General features: G+C 43.7%; 1 protein-coding gene across 1 annotated transcript in view; it reads right to left on the bottom strand.

The window, feature by feature from the left end:
- Positions 1-22,236, bottom strand: part of Cpxm2 (carboxypeptidase X, M14 family member 2) — a gene marked incomplete at its 5' end in the record, with an annotated part of 145,326 nt that overhangs the window by 107,343 nt on the left and 15,747 nt on the right. Inside the window, one exon of the mRNA XM_010635369.3 lies at positions 5,402-5,511. Within this exon, the coding sequence (XP_010633671.1) occupies positions 5,402-5,511 (110 nt within the window). The remainder of the gene's footprint in view (positions 1-5,401; positions 5,512-22,236) is intronic.

The raw sequence follows: 22,236 nt of genomic DNA, 5'->3' as shown, positions 1-22,236 counted from the left end.
GTAGATTTTCTTTGAAGGAAAAACTACAGAGAGGAGCCATAGCTCATCCCAGCAGAACTGGGGAATCAGCACTGACAGATGCTCTTGTTATTTCTAAACATTTCCTTCTGAAAGAAGTTTACGAGGTGAGTTCCTCTCAGAGGCCAAAATGAGTCATCTCTCATACTTGAGGTAAGATACAGGCCACAAAGTGTCAAATGCTGGACCAGATGTCAGGAGGTGTAACTGCTGTGTACCACCTTGTGTCTCGGGACATCTGTCCATGCTTTCTTCCAACCTCTGATCTGAGCAGCTGTTTTCTTGTGCTCCCAGTTATTGGCAAGAATTGTGGTGAGACTCTTAGCCCTGGCCACATGCTCTTCATATTTTATTTCTTCTGTTCACTTATCAGGTCTTCCTTGCCACAGCTTTGAAGACAAGAGTGAGGCAGAAATGCAACCAATTGAAATGGCAAAGCTCTGAACCATGCTCAAGGCTTTCCTGCTTAGGAAACATTTGCATCATAATGGTGGTGGGACAAGTCACTTAAGGGTGCCCTCCCTGAGCACCTTTCCTTAGTTTATGAACCATAAGATCTCCTGGGCTTCTCAAAGGATGCTCTGGGAATGGGTCAGGTGATGAGCTGCCATTACATGACCTACCTGTACAACTCCTAAGGTACCCTTCTGTATACCTGGCTGCCTCCCCAGACTAAGTACAGCCAAGGGACAATGTGCACAAAGAAACTTTGTGGCCACACTAAGGCAAAGGAACAGGAGCAATGAGGACTGAGCACCATGCGCAAGACTGTATTCCCCTGCACCTCTTGTATTCATTCACCTGTGCTGGTGGGCTCCGTGGTCTGCGGCTGGTACTTGGTGCCACAAACTATGAATCTACACTCACATGCACAGGTTCTACCTCTGCAGGTTCTAGCAACTACATATGGAAAATATTCAAAACAAAATTTGTGTCTGTACTAAGCATGCACAGACTTTTATTCTATCATCATTCCCTAAACAATGCAACAGTTTACATAGCATTTACATTGTGTTATGCATCATAAATAAACTAGGGATGATTTAAAGTATACAGGAGAGTACGGTATGTGCAAGTGCTATGTTATTTTATTATTGGTTTATTTATTTTGCAGTAATGGGGATTAAGCTTGGAGCCTTCTCACTGAGCTACATTCGCAGCCCTTTTTTAAATTTTATTTTTTATTTTCAGACAGATATTTCCAACCCTTTTTTATTTTAGATTTGTCTAAATAAATCACTAAGTTGCCTGGGCTGGGCTTGAACTTGTGATCTTCATCTCTCACCCTCTCAGAAAGCAAGGCTACGGGCATGTGCTGCCATACTAGGCACACGCTTAGCATTTTATATAAAGGGATTTAGCATCCAAGGATTTTGGTATTTGAGGAAGATTCTGGAACCAGTTCCTACATGGGTAACATGGGACACCTGCACTGGCAAGATGTGCACGCGAAGAAATGTTTCCCTGATGCCACATGACATGATTGCCTCATTTGTCAACCTCATAGGAGCACATGCATAAGTGACCACAGCTTTGTCTGCACTGCCTCCTTCTGGAATCCATAAGCACTGCAGCACCTGCCCAGAAACAAGCATGAAGCACCTATAGCTATGTGGACACTGCATTAACACGGTGCACGGAAGGGCCAGGAAAGTACCAGAGGCAAGGGGACAGATGAGTAAATCAGTGTGAGATGACTGTCAGAGGGAACAATGACACAGCTGATTCATCACTCCAGACTCTGTATCTACAATACCCTAGATACAGGTGAGGGAGTCAGATTCATGCCATCATTAGGGTCAACAACTCTAGGTTTGAAGTTGCTTGGATTCATAATCTGTCTCCCTTGCAAAATCCTATCCAACTCAAGAGGTGATAATAATGGTATTTGTCTTTCCTGTTGAGGAATAAATGAAGTAACAAGTATAACACACTGATCACAGTGCAGATGTCTCTCAGACCCAATGCCTGCTGTTCCTCTGCCAGGGACCAGAGATTATTCTTTTCTTTTATGTCTTTGGTCTTCATGACACAGTGAAGGTAGCAAAGCTGGTGGTGGTTCCTGTGCTTTCCTAATGATAATGCCAAGCTTCTGAGAAAGTGGGCCTCTCACTCTGCTAGTTCAAGGGCCCCAGCCTGTGAGCCCTGTGCACTCTGGCCTGCACTATGACACTGTGCCTGCAGGGCCATGGGCTGGGGAAGAGCTGGACTACATCTGCTCACATTCTGCTTGCCCTGGAATAAGTACGTATTTAAATATGAATTCTAATTCTGACGTCTTGATGTTTCTCACACTTAAATCCCATTACCTTGACACGCCTACAAAATACTCATAAGTGAGACAAGATGTGGTTATTTTTAAGCTGCATTTCAAACCATTATGTGTGGGGAGACATATTTTTAGAGCACTGACTTTAATTGTGCACCTGCACCGGGGGAATTATAATGCTAGTGGCAGTGGCTGTGGAAGGTACAAATCACAAAGGGGGCACCACCCTCATGGTTGTTTGCCTGTGGGGGTTGTGGATCCAAATCCACTCACACATGCTGCAGGCAGCATGCCACCCTCTGTGAGTGTCACTAGGTTAGAGGGACAGGGGTGGGAATGGCTGGCCTGGTCTGACTATTACAGCAACAACTTCACACTGTAAGGGCAGATACATAATTTCTTTATGAGGCAGCATCTAAGGAAACAAGATACCATCACAGAGAAAAATCCACCCAGAGACAAATAGCCAATATGATGTCCAACCAATCCTTACTTCCGCTGACTGAAAGCAGGAGAGTGGGTTCTACTGACACATTCACAGAGAGAAGCTTGGTGACTCCCTGGTATGCTTCCCATAGGTGACAGACAAAAGAGACAAGAAAGATGACCAGGGAGTAAGGACTGGATGATCTATCCACCATGGGGCCTGCTGCATGGCCCAGTAAGGCAAGTCAGGGACCAAACGCTGTCTGCACTCCATCCACTTCTCCAACAACCTCCTCTGTGCACACTGTGTATGGCCATGCTGTTCTGGGTGCTAGCAGAAGGGCAAAGAGGAGGCCAGTTCCCTCTCCTAAAGGGCCTTGTATGCCCAGGGAAGTGGCTCAGACAAAGCCCAAAGAGACAAGTACAAGAGCATTCAGGGAGACTACCCCAAGGAGAGAACCAAGAGGTGCTCCTAGTTGAGATTTGTTCAAGGAGCAGCTGGAATCTACCAGAAGCTTTTACCAGAGAAATGAGGGTTTTAATACCCAGTGAATCTATGAGCATTCAGGACTCTCATTTTCTCCAGCGAGGCAATTAAGGCTCACAGACATAAAATAATTATTCCAAGCTATACGTAAAATAATTATTCAGAAGCTATACATTCCAGCCAAGACTTGAGCCCAACACACCTGACTGTGATGCTTTTGCTGTTACACTCTGCCCTAGATTGCAATAGAAACCCCAACCAGAAGGACTCCAGTATTCCCCTGTCCTGACCCTATCTAAGAGTTTAGGATCAACAGAGTCTTTCGACTTTTGATGGAAAGTGTGGATAAATGCAAATCCTTCTTGCTAAAACGTTAACTCCACTCATAGAGAAAGCATTCAGGACATCACAGGCCAACTGCGTGTACTCAAAGAAGTCCCATACACCCACTTGAATTGGCCCGGGGCCTCGTTCTAATTTCCTAAGAGATCTAGAGTCCACCTTGGGGAGTCAGGGCACTCAGGATCAATAATGTAACTCCTGGTCAGGTTGAGAGTTTCTGTGTTCACCTTCTTGTAAAGCACAAGAGAAGTTTTGCAGCTTCCAGTTGTGCACATTCTAATGTTTCCTAACAACTGTTATTTCTTAAACATAGTATTTATAACCCAGTCTTTGGAGTTCATTGAAGTTCCTTCTGGAAATGTTCTGCCTCACCTCCTCTGAGCTAACAAGTGGCAGGGGGCGGGTGATTTGGAAGTCTATTCAATGGGTCAGTTCAGAGGGTAGGTGGGAAAGCAGCAGCACGAAGTCAGACTTCAGCTCAGACGTCCCTGAACCCACATGCTCTCTGGAAAGGGGCCTGAGCTGCTTTCATCCAGTTCCTGGCACCGAAGTTACACCTGCCAAATTCACAGTGACCGCTGGAGAATAAAGGATCCACTCTTCCGCTCAGAAGAGCTTAGTGCAGCCTTGATGACCTCTCAAGGTAGGCTGGAAGAACTACCCACTCCCCAGACAGAGGACTGCATGTACACAAAGGGTTTCAGAAACTTCATACAGTTTCAGAGCGGCAGGAGAAAGAAATCCAAAATATGATAGTATTAGAAAACCACACAGGGTAATACAAAACAAATACTAAGCTGAGAAGGGCTGGACCGACAGAAGCTGCGGTAAGAGAAAAGGCATCAGAGATGGGATAATGTCCTCCGCCGAGATGGCCATGTCTCTAGAATCTGAGCACACCTCAGGTTATACGGGAAAGAAGGCTACAGATGGAATTTAAATGGCATTAGGCAATGACAGCATCCAGGGTCCTCTGGGGAGGGGTGTAATCTAGAGTACTGAAAAGTGAAAGAGGGAAGAGAGAACCAGAGAGAAGGCAGGCAGCAAGAGAAGGACTCAGCCTGTCACTGTTGGCTTTGAAGAAGGAAAGAGCCACATGCCAAGAGTGAGGTGGCCTCTACATGCGAGAAAAGGGAAGAAAACAGATTCCAGAAGGACCCCATACTTTAATTGAGCCTAGGGACACCTCTGTTCACCAGAATGGAATGAGAATAAATATGTGCTGCCTTAAGGGGTCAAGTTCATGCTAAATTGCTATAGCAATGATAGAAAATTCAGACCGTGGATCAGCAGGGATTTACATTTCTAGGCATAATGTGGGGAAAAAGCCTGGAGTCAAGAATTGCATGGTGTGTAGAGTGTGTGAAAGGGGCTCACCTGAGAGGGAGACTTGACAGTGGCGAGGGCCAAGGTCACAGTGGCCTGGGAATCTCAGGGAGGAAGGCAAGACATGGTGTACCTAACCCCAGGAACCACTAAAAATTGGACACAGGACAGCCCAGAAGAGGTGGGAGTGGTAGAGACCAGAAGAAATTAGCAAAAAGGCAAGAAAAGCCACATTTCTGCTATGTCTGTGCATGTAGGCATTCATCCTTCCACTCCTCCTGCCCTTTCTAAGCAGAAGGCTGTAGAGAAGTACTCAGAGGCAGAGGCAGACCCACCCGATTCCAGCCTCACCATCTTGGCATCCCCGCACACTGCACAAAAAGCATTACTCAGCAACGCTTCCTTATAAGGAGAACCAGGGCTAACACATTTTAAACATTGTGCACCATGCTTGACCTGACCTCGATGAATCCTTGCCACATCTGTGACCAGAGCAATCAGCAGCACCACTGCATGCACCCAAAGGCTGGTACCTGGATGTTGAGTCTCCCTCGATGTGCTCCCAGGCCATAGCGCTTTGTCGTGGAGGCATGGAGCTGAAAGTCTGTGATTTTTAAGGTTTCCAGACCAAGAGGTGGGCAACCTGGAAAGCACAAGGCTTGTAAGAAACAAGGACGGATATTGAAGAAATGAGTCTATGATTTTCTAAATGTGACCAGACACTTTCCCTTTTCCCCTGAGCCCATGTGGCCCTCACACCCTGGTACACCGAATGCTTCCAGATAGACATGATTGATACAGCTGTCAACATTTTGCCAATTTTCTCTCATCAGCATGTGCTTTTTAAGTATTTTGGCTCTGATAGTCTTTCTCTGTTGCAGTCCTTGCTACCATCTGAGGCTGTTTCCAATTAAGGACCCTTCCACAGTGTGACTCAGTCAGGGAGCATTGTTGGATAGGAACTTTGGAACAATCCCATGGTTGAGCTCTGCAAATTAATCAGAACTTGTTGATTTTGCCTCAGCAACTGTGGCCTTTGTATCATGCATGCTAATGAGCAGAGCAATAGAAATAGAAATAATCAATGGTCTTCTCTTCTTGGCAAAACTGAGAACAGCTACTAAGCACAGTTTGCTCCTGAAATAAAACACCAGAGTTAAGGCAGGTCCTTGCTAATTGTCTAAGCTCAGGCAATCATCCCCATAAAAGCATCAACAGCAGCAGGGGCTGGACCTCAGGCCTCCCAGGCCTGAGCAGCTGTTCTCACCCACAAACCTGCCACCAGGCTGGAATATGTCAAAGTGACGCCTCCTCCTTAACATCTGACTTGGAGAAAGAAAACAAAAACTCCACACTGGAAGTGAAGAAACCCCATCCCTGCTAGAAGCATGAGAAACCCAATGACACAGGGACAAATATTAGCAACCACGTAGGTCACTACTGAGATGGAAGTACCCCAGGATCCCAGCGCATCCCAGGATGGAGGTGTCTGCATATCCAGGACAAACCCCCATGGGAAAAGGCCCCACTGATCTCAGGAGGGTGAGGGAACCCAAATAAGATGACAGCCACCAGGCGCTCTGAGAAAGCCTGCCCAGGAGTTACAGGATGAGGAATTCAGACTTACTGGGTCCCAAGATGCCATCCAGTTCTTCCCCTGAATTCTCAAAAGAGGAAACTGAGGCCTCAAGACCGGAGGCAAGTAATCCAAGACATGCCTGCCACGAGACAGTGGACAGAAGAGCCAACCACCAGTCTCTGCCAGGCTGGAAAAAGATGCTGCGCTGCCTTCCCAGGCCTCCCAAACCCTGAGAGTCTTCCGAGAATGGGGATTGTTCCTCAGCCATCTGCTCTGTGTCTGGAAAACAGGGAAGCCAGTGCCCTGCCATGGTGAGAGCTTGAGCAAGCAGGTGAGGATGTTGCTGTCCACAGACTGCATGCCACAAGAGGACAGGGAAGCTTCAGATGAGCAATGGTCCTCTGATAGTTCCTACAAGACTGTGCTACAGCAAAGGGGATGCATAGGTGGAGGAGATGTGAGCAGGGGCCACATGGTGAACGGGTGCCATGCAGTGAACTCCAGAGAGGACCTTGGAGGAAGTGAGGGGGCTACATGAACAGAGGTCATATAACAAGCAGGGGTCAGCCACATAGTGAAGAGATGCCATGCGGAGAGTACCCCTAACTGACCTCTCCGGGAATAACCTAGTCTTCATAACCCCTCCCTTCCACCCTCCAGGCCAGGAGGACACAAGAGTGTGAGTCATGTGGGTGGCAGTTCCTTGGCCACAAATGTTAACTGAGTACCTCTTCACCTTACCTACCAGAAATCAGTATACAGCTTCCAACAGCTGCCAGGCCCACTGTGGAGTTTCCTTTTCTGTCCCAGCAGCAGCCCCAGCTGACCTCCTCAGGGTCTGATAGCCTCAAAGGCCAGCCCTTGGGCACAGGTCATGAACTCTCCCCATTCCTGCTGCAAGAAGACCATAGGCATGGAAGCACAGCCCCCACACTGGCCTCTGGACACAGAACCTCCACTCTTGGATGTTGTCTGTCTCTCTGGGATCTCAGACTCCATTCCCTGGATGGAACTCAGGGCAAAATCTGAGGGTTAAGACCACTGACCCACTAAGGACCCTTGATTCCAGGACTTCCTTTAGCCTGACTCGTGAATCCTGGCTCTGACTCCATTCTCAGCCCGAGAGTTGGAGTGGCTGCCCCACTACTCCACTTTCTCCCCACTGCTCCCACCCACTCCCGGCTCCTTACTCTTCCGCTTTCCACTTGTCTCAGCCCATCTTGCCTCACACACAGTCCGCATTCTCAGGAGTAACAGCCTGTGCTGAGAGACCCCACTCCTGGCCCAACACTGGCTGAGCAGGGGCCTCTGAGCATGGCTCATAGAGTCCTCATGTCCTGGGCATAGCCTCTACCATCTCCATTCTGCCTTCTAGCTTCAGACCTCTAAGGGACCAAAATGCTTCAGATCCAGCCAGGGAAAAATGCAGTCTCCATCCCTCTGTGTGTTTGGATAGAATTCAGATCCATAATGTTTTCACATTATCAAGCACAAGAAATGTTACAAGAAAGGCTCTGCTGCCATGTTGATGAGCCTGTTTCAGAGCCACATAGAAAGTGTAACAGCACCAGGTCCTTTTTTCTTAGCAGAAAACAGAGCAGGTATGAATTCTACCCTTTCATCCAGCTAAGCAGCCTCCAGGTATGCCATTTATATTCAGAGAGCCTGTGTGTGTGTGTGTGTGTGTGTGTGTGTGTGTGTGTGTATCTACAATAATTGCTATTCAAACCATTTCTTCTAGAAAGAACACTTCATATGTATATGAATATTTTAATTCAAAAAAGAACTACTTGAATAAAAGTATATATTCACCAAATTTGCTTTCCTGTTCAAATAAGGAAGCTCTGCCACATCCTTTCCTCAAGGTACACAAAGACTGGGGAAACACCTATAAATGGGGTGCTTCATGCGTACACGTTTGATATCAGCTCAAAAATTCAATGCCTGCCCTCTCCAGGGAGCCAGGCCATCACATGCTCCTAACAAGAGTGGAGTAACATGCAGATGGTAGCTCTGGAAGCAGTCACATCTGACAAACATATAGTCTTGTCAGTCTTGTGAGGGTGTCACAACATGAGGCAGAAAAGCCACTCCCTCCATCCACAGCATGCTGTGATGTCTTTGGTGAGGACCCAGATAAACACACAGACTCAGCCAGCTCACAGAGTGTCTCCATGAACCCAGAACTCTGACACTGGGGAATTTTTTTCCTTGTTAGAAGATGCTATCTTTAGGTCATCTAGTTTTGTTTGGAAGCCTTTTCTGTTATCCATGCCATTTAAAAGCAACTAGAGATGGATCTGCACTGAGAGAACACAATGTCCTTGAAAGGCAAGCAAAAGTCACTGACTCACAGGGCTTAGTGAGGTGCTCTGGTTATAGGAAACCATGGTGGCTAATTTGAGAAAGAGGGATCACTGAAGGGATGGCCCAAGGCTCACAAAGGGACAAGGATATGGCCACAGTATCTGTCACTATGTAGATGGTAGAAACCACCAGACTGTGCTGCCAGAGAAGCTGAATGACTCCAAGGGAATCTGCAACCCCAAATCGCCCTGTGTGAAGCCTTCACTAGAGCCCAAAATGACATAGCAGGAAGCGAGAACTACAATCTACTTTACAATTGTCCTGATATTATACCTGACCTCTTCCCATCAGCATAGACACCGCGGATAGGCTTGCTACTTAGCAATAATGTACCCTATCCTACCCCTGGGACACACTGCAGCTTTACTACACATGCCACAGTGGTCACACTCCCTGTGGTTCTTCATCCCCTTCAGGGTAGACCTGAGGAGGGGGAGCACAGTGGCATCTCATTGTAGGGCTGCCTGGGTCCCTCAAGGACTAACTGTCATCTTTCTCTCCCCCAGGAAAGCTTCATGGCTTCTTCCACATTGAGGATCTGGTGACTGTGATGATGGGCAGGCAAACTGGCTCGGCCTATACCAACTCCACCAGGAATCAGGTGCTGTCGGCAAAGCAAGAAGAAGAGATGCCGAAACACACTTCACAACCAACACACTGCCCCCCGTGGGCATGTGGGGTGGCCTGTGCAGCCTGAGGCTTAATATGACCAAATGCAGCCCTCGGTCTAGCCATGCTTTCATGATTCTCTCAGCATCTCCTCTTGCTGGCCAACCCCAGGAGGGTCCACACCTCCTTCTTACTTCCTCTCCTCCCATCTCTCACACTTTTGCATTCTGTGCCCTGACTTCTTTCTCTACTCACACTTGCCCTGGTCCCTTTCTGACTCCTGGCCTCTTCTTGGCCTCTCCAGGACTGGACCTGCAGAGTGCTCCCCACTGTCTACTCCCACACCCCTCTACTCTGCCTGGTTCAGTCCTCATAATAGAGTATTTTTCCTTCTCCCCTTCCTTCCCCCCACACAAATCTTCCTTATTTATACTTCTCTCTCCATCACCCCTTGCTTAGGGGAGCTTTTTCTCCCCTGCAGCACAGGACTATAACCCACTCCATAAGAGAGTCCTCCCTCCCCTTCCTTTAACAATCCACACTGGGCACCAACCATCTCCTCTACCAAATGTCATAGTTACCATCTACATCAGCAGAAGTCAACACATGCACAGGAAGTTGCAATTCAAGCCTCCTCCCTCTCCTGGAGCCAGTGCCCAAGGCTTCTCCTACTCCCTGAAGGACATTTTCAGAACTTCAGGCTACACTCTGGACTTTGAACTCCAGCCACACTGGGGATAGTTGCTAATAGTACCCCACCAAATGCAGATCCCCCAGACAATAGTAGCCAAGCAAAATCCACAGCATGAAAAGTGGACTTCAGGGAAATCTCTACATCTTCAAAATCTGAAATTTAGAAGTGCAGAGAGGAAGCAAATGCCACATTCCCAGCTACCATCCCTGGCCTGTCGGTGACTGCTGGAAAGTGACCAGAGAGCAATCAACAGGCTAGCTTGGGATTTCTCATTGGCAACTCATACATCCAAGGACCTGAGCAAATAGTAGAATCTAGAATTGATTACCAGCTAAACTATCAGTCAATACTCAAGGGATTTTAGGCATTTTCAAACATAAGAGCACTTAAAAAATTTGCCCTTCTTACCATAGCAATAGACCCTTGTTGAGAATTCCTGGAACAACTTGCCAGAGACAAGTAGACAGACAGGCACATAAACCCCAGGGACAGAAAGACCCTGACAGCCAAAGCGCTCCAAACGCAATGCAAAGTTAGAAAAAGAAATTAGAATTCTTTTGGCTTTAAAGTCTCAAACAAACAGCTGGCCCCTGTCAATCATGCAAGGACCTGTCAATCACTGTAGTAACTTCCAAGGATTAAGACTCTCCTCTAACCTTTAGGAAACATTATTGAGGAAATCAAGAGTGTGGCTGAATTGGTGATCAAGCAAAATAAAGGAGAAACCAGTGCTTCAAGCCTAAATTAAATATTTGTAATGAGGAAGATTACAGAATACAGCCACTTAACAAAATGGAGATCACAAGTACTCATGGTCCTTGCTACCACCCCCCAAAATTACCATATGTATTCATCAGCTCTTGAACAAATTTCAAGTGTTCACTGCCTGTCATATCACGGAGGTCTCTGTGACCCAGAAGTTAGAGGGCACAATCAGAGTAGAGTACAGTACTTAAGTCCTGAATCAGGGCACCAATCCCAACTCCCTACCCCCAATATCCTGAATCTGTCTGAGGTATGACAGGTTGGAGGGGAAGCTACTGTGAAAGTTAAGTAATAAACTATTATTAAAGGCTGATAATTTAGGGATCAAGTGGGCTAATGTACAAACAACTATCAGGGGCCAGACCCTCTGGAAACTTCTTGTTACTTAATCCTGGCAATATTGTGAGACATGGGCATTATAACCCCATTTTACATACAAACAAACAAACCAGGGGGGCTAAGCTGAGTAAAACGGCTACCGAATTAGAATTTGAAAATCATGTGTGACGTAAGATTGCAGGCATAAGATTTATGCCACCTCCTTTTGACATGAAAAGTCCAAAGTATAATAAAAATGCAAGTAAGTTGCTTGGCTGGTATTTGGGGGTCACACCAGGAAAAGGGGTTGGAGCTGGGACAGGCATCACTCATTCATTGGCCAGAAGAGAACTCAGAGTCTGAAGCCAGGCACATACTGTGGTTACTTGCTGGGAACAGAGCAGAAAATTGCTGAGAGCATGGAGAGCACTGAACAAGCTCCCAGTGCTCAATTTTTGCTCGGTTGTCACCCATAAACCAAACAGCTTTAAGCCCATGGAATTCTTTCCTTCACCTTTGTGAACTTGACATTTCCTCTGACCAATGAAGAGTAAGGAGGCAACTTCCAAGTGCACTGGGAATGTGTTTGCAGTGGCTCTCTGCCTGTCTCAGACACCACTGACTACTAAGTTACAGGCCTCCTTCAGGGGTTTAGGTCACAGCCTCTTTCAGGGGTTTAGGAAATCTCTAAGCTAATCTTGGTCTTGTCTGAACATGTCTGGAAAGCTTTTCATACCTGCCACTCAAAGAAGACCCTTTAGCCCCTCACCACTGGGCACCTGACTCCTGAGCAGCAGAACTCACCCTGACTGAGCATCAGAATCTCTTGGAAGGTTTAGGAAAAAAAAAAAAAGATGCCCAGGTCCCTCCCCAGAGACTCTGAACAGTAGGACAGCAGTTCCCAGGGAATTCTTCTGGGAGCACCTCAGGAGCCCCGCAGAACTGGGCTGGTGTCTCACAAGTGAGTCATATGAGCTCAGAGATTTCCTTTCCCAGGCCCAGGCAGATCCAACAGAGAAAACTCTCGGAGAACTGGAAACCAAGCCCAAGCTAGCTGAAGCTTCTCATGGCTAGAGTTGGCCCAGAGATGCCTTTGGCCTCAAAGGCTCTGATGGCAAGTATTAGCCATCAGTCATCAGGAAAATGCAAATGAAAGCCACAATAAGATATGAGTATACACCCACAAATATGGTTAAAATTAGTAAGAATGACATTACCAAATGCTGGCTTCCAAGGAAGTGAAGTAACTAGAACTCTCACTCATTGCTGATGGGAGAGTTAATTGGTACAATAAATTTGGAAAAATCTCTAGCAGTTCTTACTAAAGATAAAGACTCATGCACTATGATCCCGCAATTCTACTGAGGGTGCTTACCCAACAGAAGAGCATTCTTACAAACACCAAAGACATAAGAATGATCCTGACTGCACTATGTGTAATACCCTGTTATGGCTTACACCCAGATGTCCCCTCAAAGCCTCAAGCATATAGGTGGGAGTTTTAGGAAATGGACAGATCATGGATGTGTGAAATGGATTATGGTTGTGTGATAACTGGCTTGGTCGGCATAGTTCTGGGTATGGATAACGGGAAGACCCACCCTGGTTTGGGTGGCACCAACCAATAGGGCTTGTAGACAGAATGGAATAAGAAGGGAAAGGAAGGCTTACTGTTAGCTCCTTCTATCTTCCCATATACTGTTTCTTCTCTGCCATGCCATTCTGCCTTAGAACCAGCCAACGACAGACTGACATCTCTACAAATTGTGAGCTAAAAATAAACCTCTCTTCCTTTAACTTGTGGATATCAGGTACTTTGTCAGAAACAAGAAAGTAACTGAGGCATAGCCAAAAACTGAAAACAACCCATGCTTATCAATATAAGCATGAAAATATAGCTTATATTATAGTCTTGCAACAGAATACTATAAACCAATGAAATTAAATAAGCCATATCATGTGTCTTAGACATTTTTCTTATTTCTGAGACAAAATACCTGACACCCAAAGTTAAAAGAGGAAAGGTTTATTTTAGCTCACAGTTTGTATATAGGTTTCAGTCCATAATTGGCTGGCTCTAAGGCAGGGTGGCATGGCAGAGGGGAATCGCAAAGGAGAAATAGTTCATGGCGAGTAGAACGCAGCAAAAGCATTCAAGCAGCAAATAGCACCAATAAGTGACAAGTGATCAGAGACACTCTGCCCCTTATATCTTACCCAGGCTACCTGTCATTAGGGTGGGTAGCACTTACACCCATGGTAAGGGTATCCTTAATTAAGGGCACCCTTAATCCTATCCAGAACCATGCCAAACCAATCAGTGGACTAATTTAGTTATCACACAAATCAATGCTCTAGATCCAGTCACCTCTGAAAAAGCCCCACCTATAATCACATGAGGCTTTGGAGTGGGACATCTGGATAAAAACCATAGCACCATTTAAAATAGGATAAATTTCATAACACTCAGGCAAAGAAGTCAAACAAAAGTATATTATGTAAGATTGCATCAATATTTCCAAATTCAAAAGGGAGATGTTATCTCTGATGATGATAATCTTTGATAAAAAGCAGGGAAGTGACTGGTTAAGGCAGAAGTGAGATTTTAGAGGTTTCTGTAATGTTCTACTCCTTGTTCCAAACCATAGTAATAATGTCACATTCACCTGATAGGTGGATGGCCATTATGGCAATCCAAAACAGTGAGTAATGTACATGCAATCCAATGAGTTATACCCTTATGACTTCTGTGTACATGTGGACTTTAATGTTTAAAAAGGGTTTAGCTTTTCCTGACTACTGCATCATAATACTAAACTATATCTACTTTTCTTATTCAGAAGGAATAAGAGAACTACACTAAATGTAAGAATGCCAATCACAAAATGTATATACTATATACTATATACTATATATCTTATTGTCTTAAAATAGCAAAATCATAGAGATCATATTAGTGGTTGTCAAGAGTTAGGGACCCAGAGAAGGGGTGTATCTACAAAGAAGTAGTGTAAGGAAGCTTTGATGGGATGGTAGTATTTCTATGAAACTACACATGTGATACAACTGGCTAAGTGCACACATACATTTAGGCATATGTACAGCTGATGTAGTCTGAAAATGCCCTGTGGCTTGTACCAATAGCAAAGTTATATGAAGTGTCAGCACTGGAGGAGGCAGAGTGAAGGGTGAAAGGACCCTTCTCTGTTTTTGTGAATTCTTGTGGATCTATAATTATTTTAAATTTTTTAAAAAATTAAAGAGAATTTAAAATGAAAAATTTTCTCAGACTATGCTGAGGATTATTTAATATATCTCATAAAACCATCAGTTGTTCAGAAAGGTTGCAAGTTTGGGGGAATTCTAGTTTAAAATATTGCAACTCCTCCCAAGCTTGTCCTAAAAACCCATGAAGATACAAAAAAGGAAAAACGTCCAATAATGCTTCAACCTAATGTCAGATGTGGAGAAACAGTCTCTATGTGTGAGTCAGACAAAGACAGCTTAGGGGGAAAAAATAGAGATTCCCAGAAAAGGTACAAAAGAAAAAAAAACTGCTTTCATCCTTCTCTTATTTGCATTTTCAGTTTGAAATCCAGGGTCTATAGCAACTAGAAAATTAGACACCACCTCTGAGGTCCACATATGATTTTTCTGGAGTGATCAGTTATTCATTTCTCTACTCGTTCAACTTTCTACAACTATTTGCTCCAGAAAGTCTCACAAAATAATTATCTAAAAAGGAGGGGGAAAGGCTATTTGTCACAACAGTAAATAAGAAAACATTAACAATAACATAGGCAAGTAATTACAGTTATCTCAAGTATCATCCAAAGTGTCTAAAACCCAGTAGCGGGGAAGAAGTTGGCATCTTAGAAGAGATAAAAATGTAGGCAAGAAGTTGTCATCTATACTATAACGAAGGCTTTACTTGTGGACTTGGTCAACACTGTAAATCTGGGAAAAGCACTGGACTGCACTGCAATAGAGAAAATCTGACTGCATCTTTCCTCATTCAAAGCTAAGTAAAGAACACTGATGTGCAGTGTATGAGGAAAAAATGTTCCAAAAAGAACATTAAAAGAAGTATACCATTCAGTGAAACAATTTAGCTTTAAAAAATGACTTAGTGTAATAACCAGGATGATATTCTTTCCAGAAACTACCCATCCTAAGTATAGTTTGAGACATATGGCCTCTGCTCACCAAAAAAGGATAAGCTGGGGAAAAGGATAAGCTGGGGGAAAGTATATGTATATGATCTTTTAATTTTAAAATAAGACCACATAGCAAAGAAACTAAAAATGAAAAAGGCAGATATAAACCCAAATCTATTCTTTTTGAAATGAGACCTTTGCTAATGCAACAAAGAAAAATAAGTAAGAAATAGAAAGAAAAAAAAACAAAATTCTCATTATTTGGTATGACTTTGACTTTTATCCAAATTCAAAATAATATATAATTATCATTAGTAAGAGCTAGGAAGGGTGCTGTATATGAAATCAACATACAAAAATCAACTATATGTCAATATACTGGCAATAATGAGCTAGATAACTGAAATTAAAAGCATCACAGAATAGGAATTATCTAAGAAAAAATCTATTAAAATGTATGCAAGACACATAGGAAACATGTTCATGAAAAATATTAAGGAAGATCTTATAAATGCAGAGCTATACCATGTCCATGGATTAAAAGAGTTGACGTTTAAATATGTTTATTGTCCCCAAATTGATTTGTGAAGTCAGTGTTATGCTAATTAAAATTCAATAGAGTTTTGTAGAATTTGACTAGATGGTGTAGAAATGGTGTTTGTTTATACACACAAAACACACACACACGGATCAAGGATAACCAGACTTCTGAAGAAGAGGAAGAGAAGGGAAAAGAATAGAAGAAAGAGGCAAGTGGGAAGGGAGAGGAGGAGGTCTTGCTCAAGATATCAAGCTTTGTTGCAAATCTATCATAATCAAGGCAGTGAAGTACATCATGCATATGTTAAAAGATGAATCAATGATTAAAATTAATGAGCCTGAAAACAGAACACATATAAATGGATACAATGTCCAACAGCAGTAGCTCTGAAAAATAGTTGTGAAGCATCATTTTTCCTTTTGACTACAGTTTTAGTCCACTGGGAATGCTGTACCAGAGTGAAGACTGGGTGGCCTAAACAAAAGACATTTCTTTCCCACAGCTCTGGAGGCTGGAAAGCTTATGATCATAACACTAGTAGATTCAGCGTATGCAGAGGGCCTATTTCCTTGTCCACAGACACCAGCCATTTGCTTCCTACATCCACACTAGTGGAAGTGACAAGGGAGCTCTGTGGATTTCTTTTACTAATTGCATTTATCAGAGTTCCACCCTCATGATCTAACCTCCCTGAAAAGTCCCCACCTCTAAAAAGCTATCACCTTGGAGGATAGCATTTCAGGGTAAGAATTTTGTAGGACACAGTCTACAGCACGTGTTTGCTGCTTTCATATAGTCAAATGTTTTATAAGACAAGAAAGAAATCCATTTAGAAAAGCTTCTACCTTAAGTGATTTAAATGTGATATTTTTAGTATAGATTTACAATATGTTGCTGTAAATTTGGTTTTGTTCCAAATCAATCCCATAGTCAGCAATGTAGCATGAAGAAAGTCTGTTATCACAGAAGTTTGGAAAAGATAAAAGAAAAAGGTTGGAATGTCACAAGAACTTAATCCTTAAGAGCAGCAGGAGCACCTGTGTTGGATTTTGTTATATGAATTGGAAGGAGCTGAAAGCCTAGAATGTCTCTCGTGGAAATGGGCCAGCAGGCACTTGCTCAATAAGAACACCTCTGAGGCTCAAGTGGGTGATACAAATGAACACATCCTTCTTGTGCCACCCATGGTTGTAACAACACATCACAGCTCTGTCCCCTTATGTTCTTGTCTGAGAAGTATTCCTAGGCCAGCCAGTCCACTCTGCCTCTTGTTTCAGACCAAAGCTTCTGAAGCCAATAGCCACAGGTTGGCCACACTCCTTATGTGGTGAAAAAATACAGTTGACAACACATTTCCTATAGGCAGCAGCCAATGAGGGACCCCTCCTAATGAAATACAGTGAGGACCATGCCACAAAACCACTGGAAGGATGTAACAAACTTCTCCATATTGTCAAATAATGCTAGAAAGAAACTTTCAAAGGCACATGCTTCACATTGACATCTAGAAATTAATTTCAAGCAAGTTTCAGATGAAGTCAAAAGCAATATATAGAGGAATTTATTCTTTCAGGTCCATGTTTCTCAGGCTTCCTAACCAAGGTCTATGAAGGTAGGTGTGACTGGGTCCCAGTTCCAGTCCCTCACTTACCCTGACATTCCAAAAGGGGACTAAAGTACAGATATCACTATTTTTCACCACATTGACCAGGTCACACCTTCCATTTCTGCATTAATGGCTTGAGAACAACTCCATGGCTCCACCACCTATGCCAGATTCCAGAAAGAAGACTAATCTGAACCTCAGAGAAGTGCCTGACCATGCCACCAACGGAATATGCTTGGATGAAAAACCAAACTGTCTGTGATACAATAACAAACCTTCAAGTTTAAAACTCAGATACACACATAAGTTAAACTGACCAATCTCAAGCCCAGTACCTGACTGGGGCTTCAAATCTCAGCCAGTCCAGGCCTGAGAGTCACCTTAGAAAGCTTCACTCAGCAGCATATACTAGAGAAGCTCCCTCCTTCCATGTCAGCAAGAGATCATACCTCATTCCTGCAGATCTTGCTCCAATATCTGAAACCAAAAAGCACTTCCTCCAGAGGGCAAGCCCTACTTTCTGGGTCATGCAGGACTCCCCTGAACATATGTAGGATGCCAACTCTGAACATCAAGATGCCAGTTCTGATGCAGCATACATCTTCAATAAACAGTTTGCCATTCTTGTCAAGTGCTACTACCAATACTGAGCATACACACAGACAAAGCTTTCCAGGCTTTGCTCTTAAGTATTCATAGTCCTTCAGAACCAAAAGCTGTACATGGAGCTCACTGTGATGTGAGAGAGAAGGCAGAACCATGAGAAAGAGGTACAGAAAAGCGAAAGATGTGATCATGGAAGATACCTGAGAGCAGCATTTGCAGAACAATGAAGTTCTAAGGCAGAAGATGGGAAACTACAGTCTATAGGAGGCCCAAGTCCAGCCCATCACCTGTTTGTGTGGCACATGAAGGAAGAACAGATTTCATATACCTTTAATGGTTTGTTTTAAGTGGTTATATAATCACTTACATAATGTTTTCAATTTTTGCCTCTTAGCCAATAAAGCATAAAATATTTATGATCTGATCTTTTTTAAAAAATTGCCAATCCCTGTTTTAAGGTACAAAAAGTACCAAGACAGCCAAAAAAGTCAGCTAATGTTTGCTGAGAGCTCTCTCTGTGCTGCGTGTACTATAATGTGTAGACATCAACTTCACAGGATGCCTCAAAAGGTGGTATTATCTCCAGTTCACAGAGCAGGAAACTGAGTCACAGCAAAGTTAATAGTTTGCCCAGTCTCATAGCCAATGAGCGCAGAACCTGATCTCAAAGCTGTCCTCTCACTCATCAGCTCAGGTATTGGCCAAGTCCCTAGCAAGAGAATACATGAGCAAAAGCTTAAAGCAAAAGGCAGGTGAGGAACATGCTTCCATCTGGCCAGAAAAAAAAATGAAGCAGGAGCCAGAAATGGCCCCATTGTGGGAGGAGTTTCTAAACAGGGAGCTATTCTGCAGCCTGTGTATGGTAAATAGCATACAGCATAGGTATAGAGTAATTTCACTGCAACATTGTTTAAGTAGCTAAAGACTGGAAACAACTTAACATCTATCATTAGGTGATTAAATGATGGAATGTTCAACTGATGGGAACACTATTCAACCTTTTAGAAATTGAGGATATTCTTTATATCTGCTGTATCATATGGCTATTATTGTGTAACAGAAATAGGAACTTTTTTTTTCAGTGCTTAGAATTGAACCCAGAGCCTTGTGCATAGTAGGAAACTGATCTACCACTAAGCTATATTCCCAGCTTACTATTACAAACTCCTAATGGCACACAATGAACATTTACTTCTCAGGTATCTGTTGACCAAATGGGCTGAGCAGGTGGCTCTAGGCTACAAGTTGGCCGATATCTGTGTATTCACTGCTCAGTTCCTTGGACCAGGGATGTAGGTGATACATTTGAAAACAAGCAAAGCCTCTTAAGCCCTTGACTCAATATTACCATCTGGTCATTCCTTATTCTCCTGGTCCAGAGCACATGGACCAGGCCAAAATCAGGAGGCTTCTATTTTTTCAGAAGGAAACTGTTAAGGTACACAGCAAGCAGCGTGGACACAGGGAGAAGTGAAATAGATCAAGAATTCAACCAACCTTGCACAGCTTTGACATTCAAAGGTATACCTGGGTACCTGGCATAGCTGACATTGCTTCTTTGTTTTAATGTTTTGTTTTTGTTTTTGTGGTACCGGGGATTGAACTCAGGCCCTTGCATTTGCAAGGCAGGCTGTGCAAACACTGAGCCAAATCCCCAGCCCTTGGCATTGCTTCTTCGTCACAGTGACAGCCAGGTATATGATCTTTCCCTCAATTGTAAGTTCCCTTGGGTGACTTGCCCATATAAGACAAGCCTGTTAACGCCATCCATTCACATAACTCAATATGATTTCACCTACTGCCCACTACCTTGGACACAACGGATGAACATCTACACTGGCCACCACCTTGGATGTGACTCAGTGGACATCTGTGCCATCTCAACCTTCTGCCACATCTCCATCAAGAATGCCTAATGAGCCCTGAGGAGATGCTGGGAGGCAGTGGACACTGGGTCCTGAGTATGTCCAATTATGTATCTGAGGCCCTGCTTTGCTCAGCTCCACCCCACAGGAACTGCAGAGGGATTTCAGGGTTCTTCCTAACCCTGAGCTATACCTCCTGCCCCAAGCACACACTCTAAAGCCACCACCTTCAGGCTCCCTTCTAGAGCTGCACAGCAGGGACTTTCCAGCTTCTCTTCTCTCCCAGGTTCTCTTCAATCCCTCCTTGTTTTTATTTTTATCAGTACATGTTTGCTATTTATAATGATTACATACAGCATGGGAAGTTGACACATGTCCATAAGACGTCTTAATTTTCCTTCCTTGTTTTTTTTATATAAATTTACTCATGCCTGTTTTGTTTTTTTGTTTGTTTGTTTTGTTGTATTTTTGGTACCAGGGATCGAACTCAGGTCCTTGCTCTTGTGAGGCAGGCAGCAGAACCACTGAGCCAAATCCCTGGCCCTCCTTCCTTGTTTTTTCAATAGAAGAATTTTCACAGACCAAAATCATACCTAGGGCATTCAATGAATCAGAGCCATTTGAAGCAATTGATCTCATTCTGACAGAAACATAAGGCTGAGCCAGGAAACAGTCCTGAATGGGCCTGTTCAGGACAGGGAGCTGGATTGCACAAGGGCCTATGGCAGAAATGAAAAGTAACTTCAGACTTTAGTGTGTGTTTGTGTATGTACAAGAAATTGACATTTAAAAATCTTTTGGAAAATGTCTAATTTTAATATCTTCCAATCCCAAGAATAAAGAACTGAGATGATTCAAACCCTGCCACTAAAGCTAGTAGAAAAAAATCTGGACAAAATATATTTTAAAATATGTTTGAAAGCACTTAAGACTTCACAAGACAGTGAAGCACTCCCAGGCTCAAATCTGATGGCAGCCAGCACCAAAGCCCTCCTGAGGCCATCTCTCAACCCAGCCTCAGCCCTGTGGCATCTGTGATCAGCCTGCTTGAACAAAGGGGGCAAAGAGCCAATGCCCAGGATCACTCAAGGTGAAAAGACCCAGCACCAGTTAGTTGAGACCCCAAAGGACCAGAGTGTCACAGTGAACCCCAGAAACTCAGCCCCAGCATCCTACATGTACTCAGTGCACCCTCCTGATAGAAGCCATCCCAATGGCCAGGAGGCATAGCACACATCACCCCCATCCAACTTGGTAGCTGACTGCAGACATTCTTTATTAGTGACTTCTGTTTTTATTTTAGGAGGCACTGCTAGTCATGGCTATGATTTCTTTGATGGTGAGTTCTTGGTTAGAAACACAGACCTAACTCATTACATTGTGCCTAAAGGAACACGCAATTCTCTTTGTGACAATCAACTTTATGACACAGTTTATGCGCTCACATGGCAGCTGGAAATGAGTCCTGTCAATGCAAATTCATAAAATGTTCTGTTTATTTTAAGCAGATGTATTGTTAAGCAGAAAGTCTAGAATCAAAAACACTTAATTTCAAATTTCTGTTTTACCACTTATGCCATGCATAACACTAGGCAAATTACACATATTACAGAGTCTCATTTACCTCACCTGTAAATATGCATGATGATGATGATGTCAAAAATAAAAATAACAATACTACTACTAATAATAATAATAATGCTCAGAGGGACACTAGGAGATATCAAATCAAGGCAACCTAATACTTGGCAACTACTTAAGTGTTTAATAAATAGTTACTATTTTATTAGCAGAAAGGTGATTCTGGGTAATGTAGTTTAGAATACCAAAAAGACAGTAACAGTAATGTAATAGTTAAAAAATAGTAATAATCACAGCTAAGGGGTCAGAGCCTGTCTGAGTCTAGAACTAATACCTTCAAATGGTCAAAGTATTACAGGACCAATATTTTCACCAACTGCAAGACTCGCAGCCTAGAAATATTTTTGTAAGAAAAGACTTGTTCTCTGACCCCAGAAGCCCCTGAATCAGGTCTGGAGATTTTTTAAAAATACACACTTAAGACAGCCAGGTACCTAAGAGGTCCCACAATAAAGGCAATGGTGCTGTCTTTGGGGAGGGTGAGGTGAGTGGGGAGAGCAATCAAGAGCTCGGGGAGATTCAGAAAAGGCCAAAGGAACCAATCAGGAAAAGCTGGCTGTGAGTTCCCATGCCCCATAGAAGTGTGAGTTTCCCTGAATGTTCCCACCCCCCACCCCCAC

The sequence above is a fragment of the Fukomys damarensis genome, unplaced genomic scaffold, assembly GCF_012274545.1.
Source record: "Fukomys damarensis isolate Sample0158 unplaced genomic scaffold, DMR_v1.0_HiC HiC_scaffold_8, whole genome shotgun sequence".
NCBI classification, from domain to species: domain Eukaryota; kingdom Metazoa; phylum Chordata; class Mammalia; order Rodentia; family Bathyergidae; genus Fukomys; species Fukomys damarensis.
The sequence above is the reverse complement of the archived record's forward strand: the minus strand, read 5'-3'. Positions and strand labels throughout refer to the sequence as shown.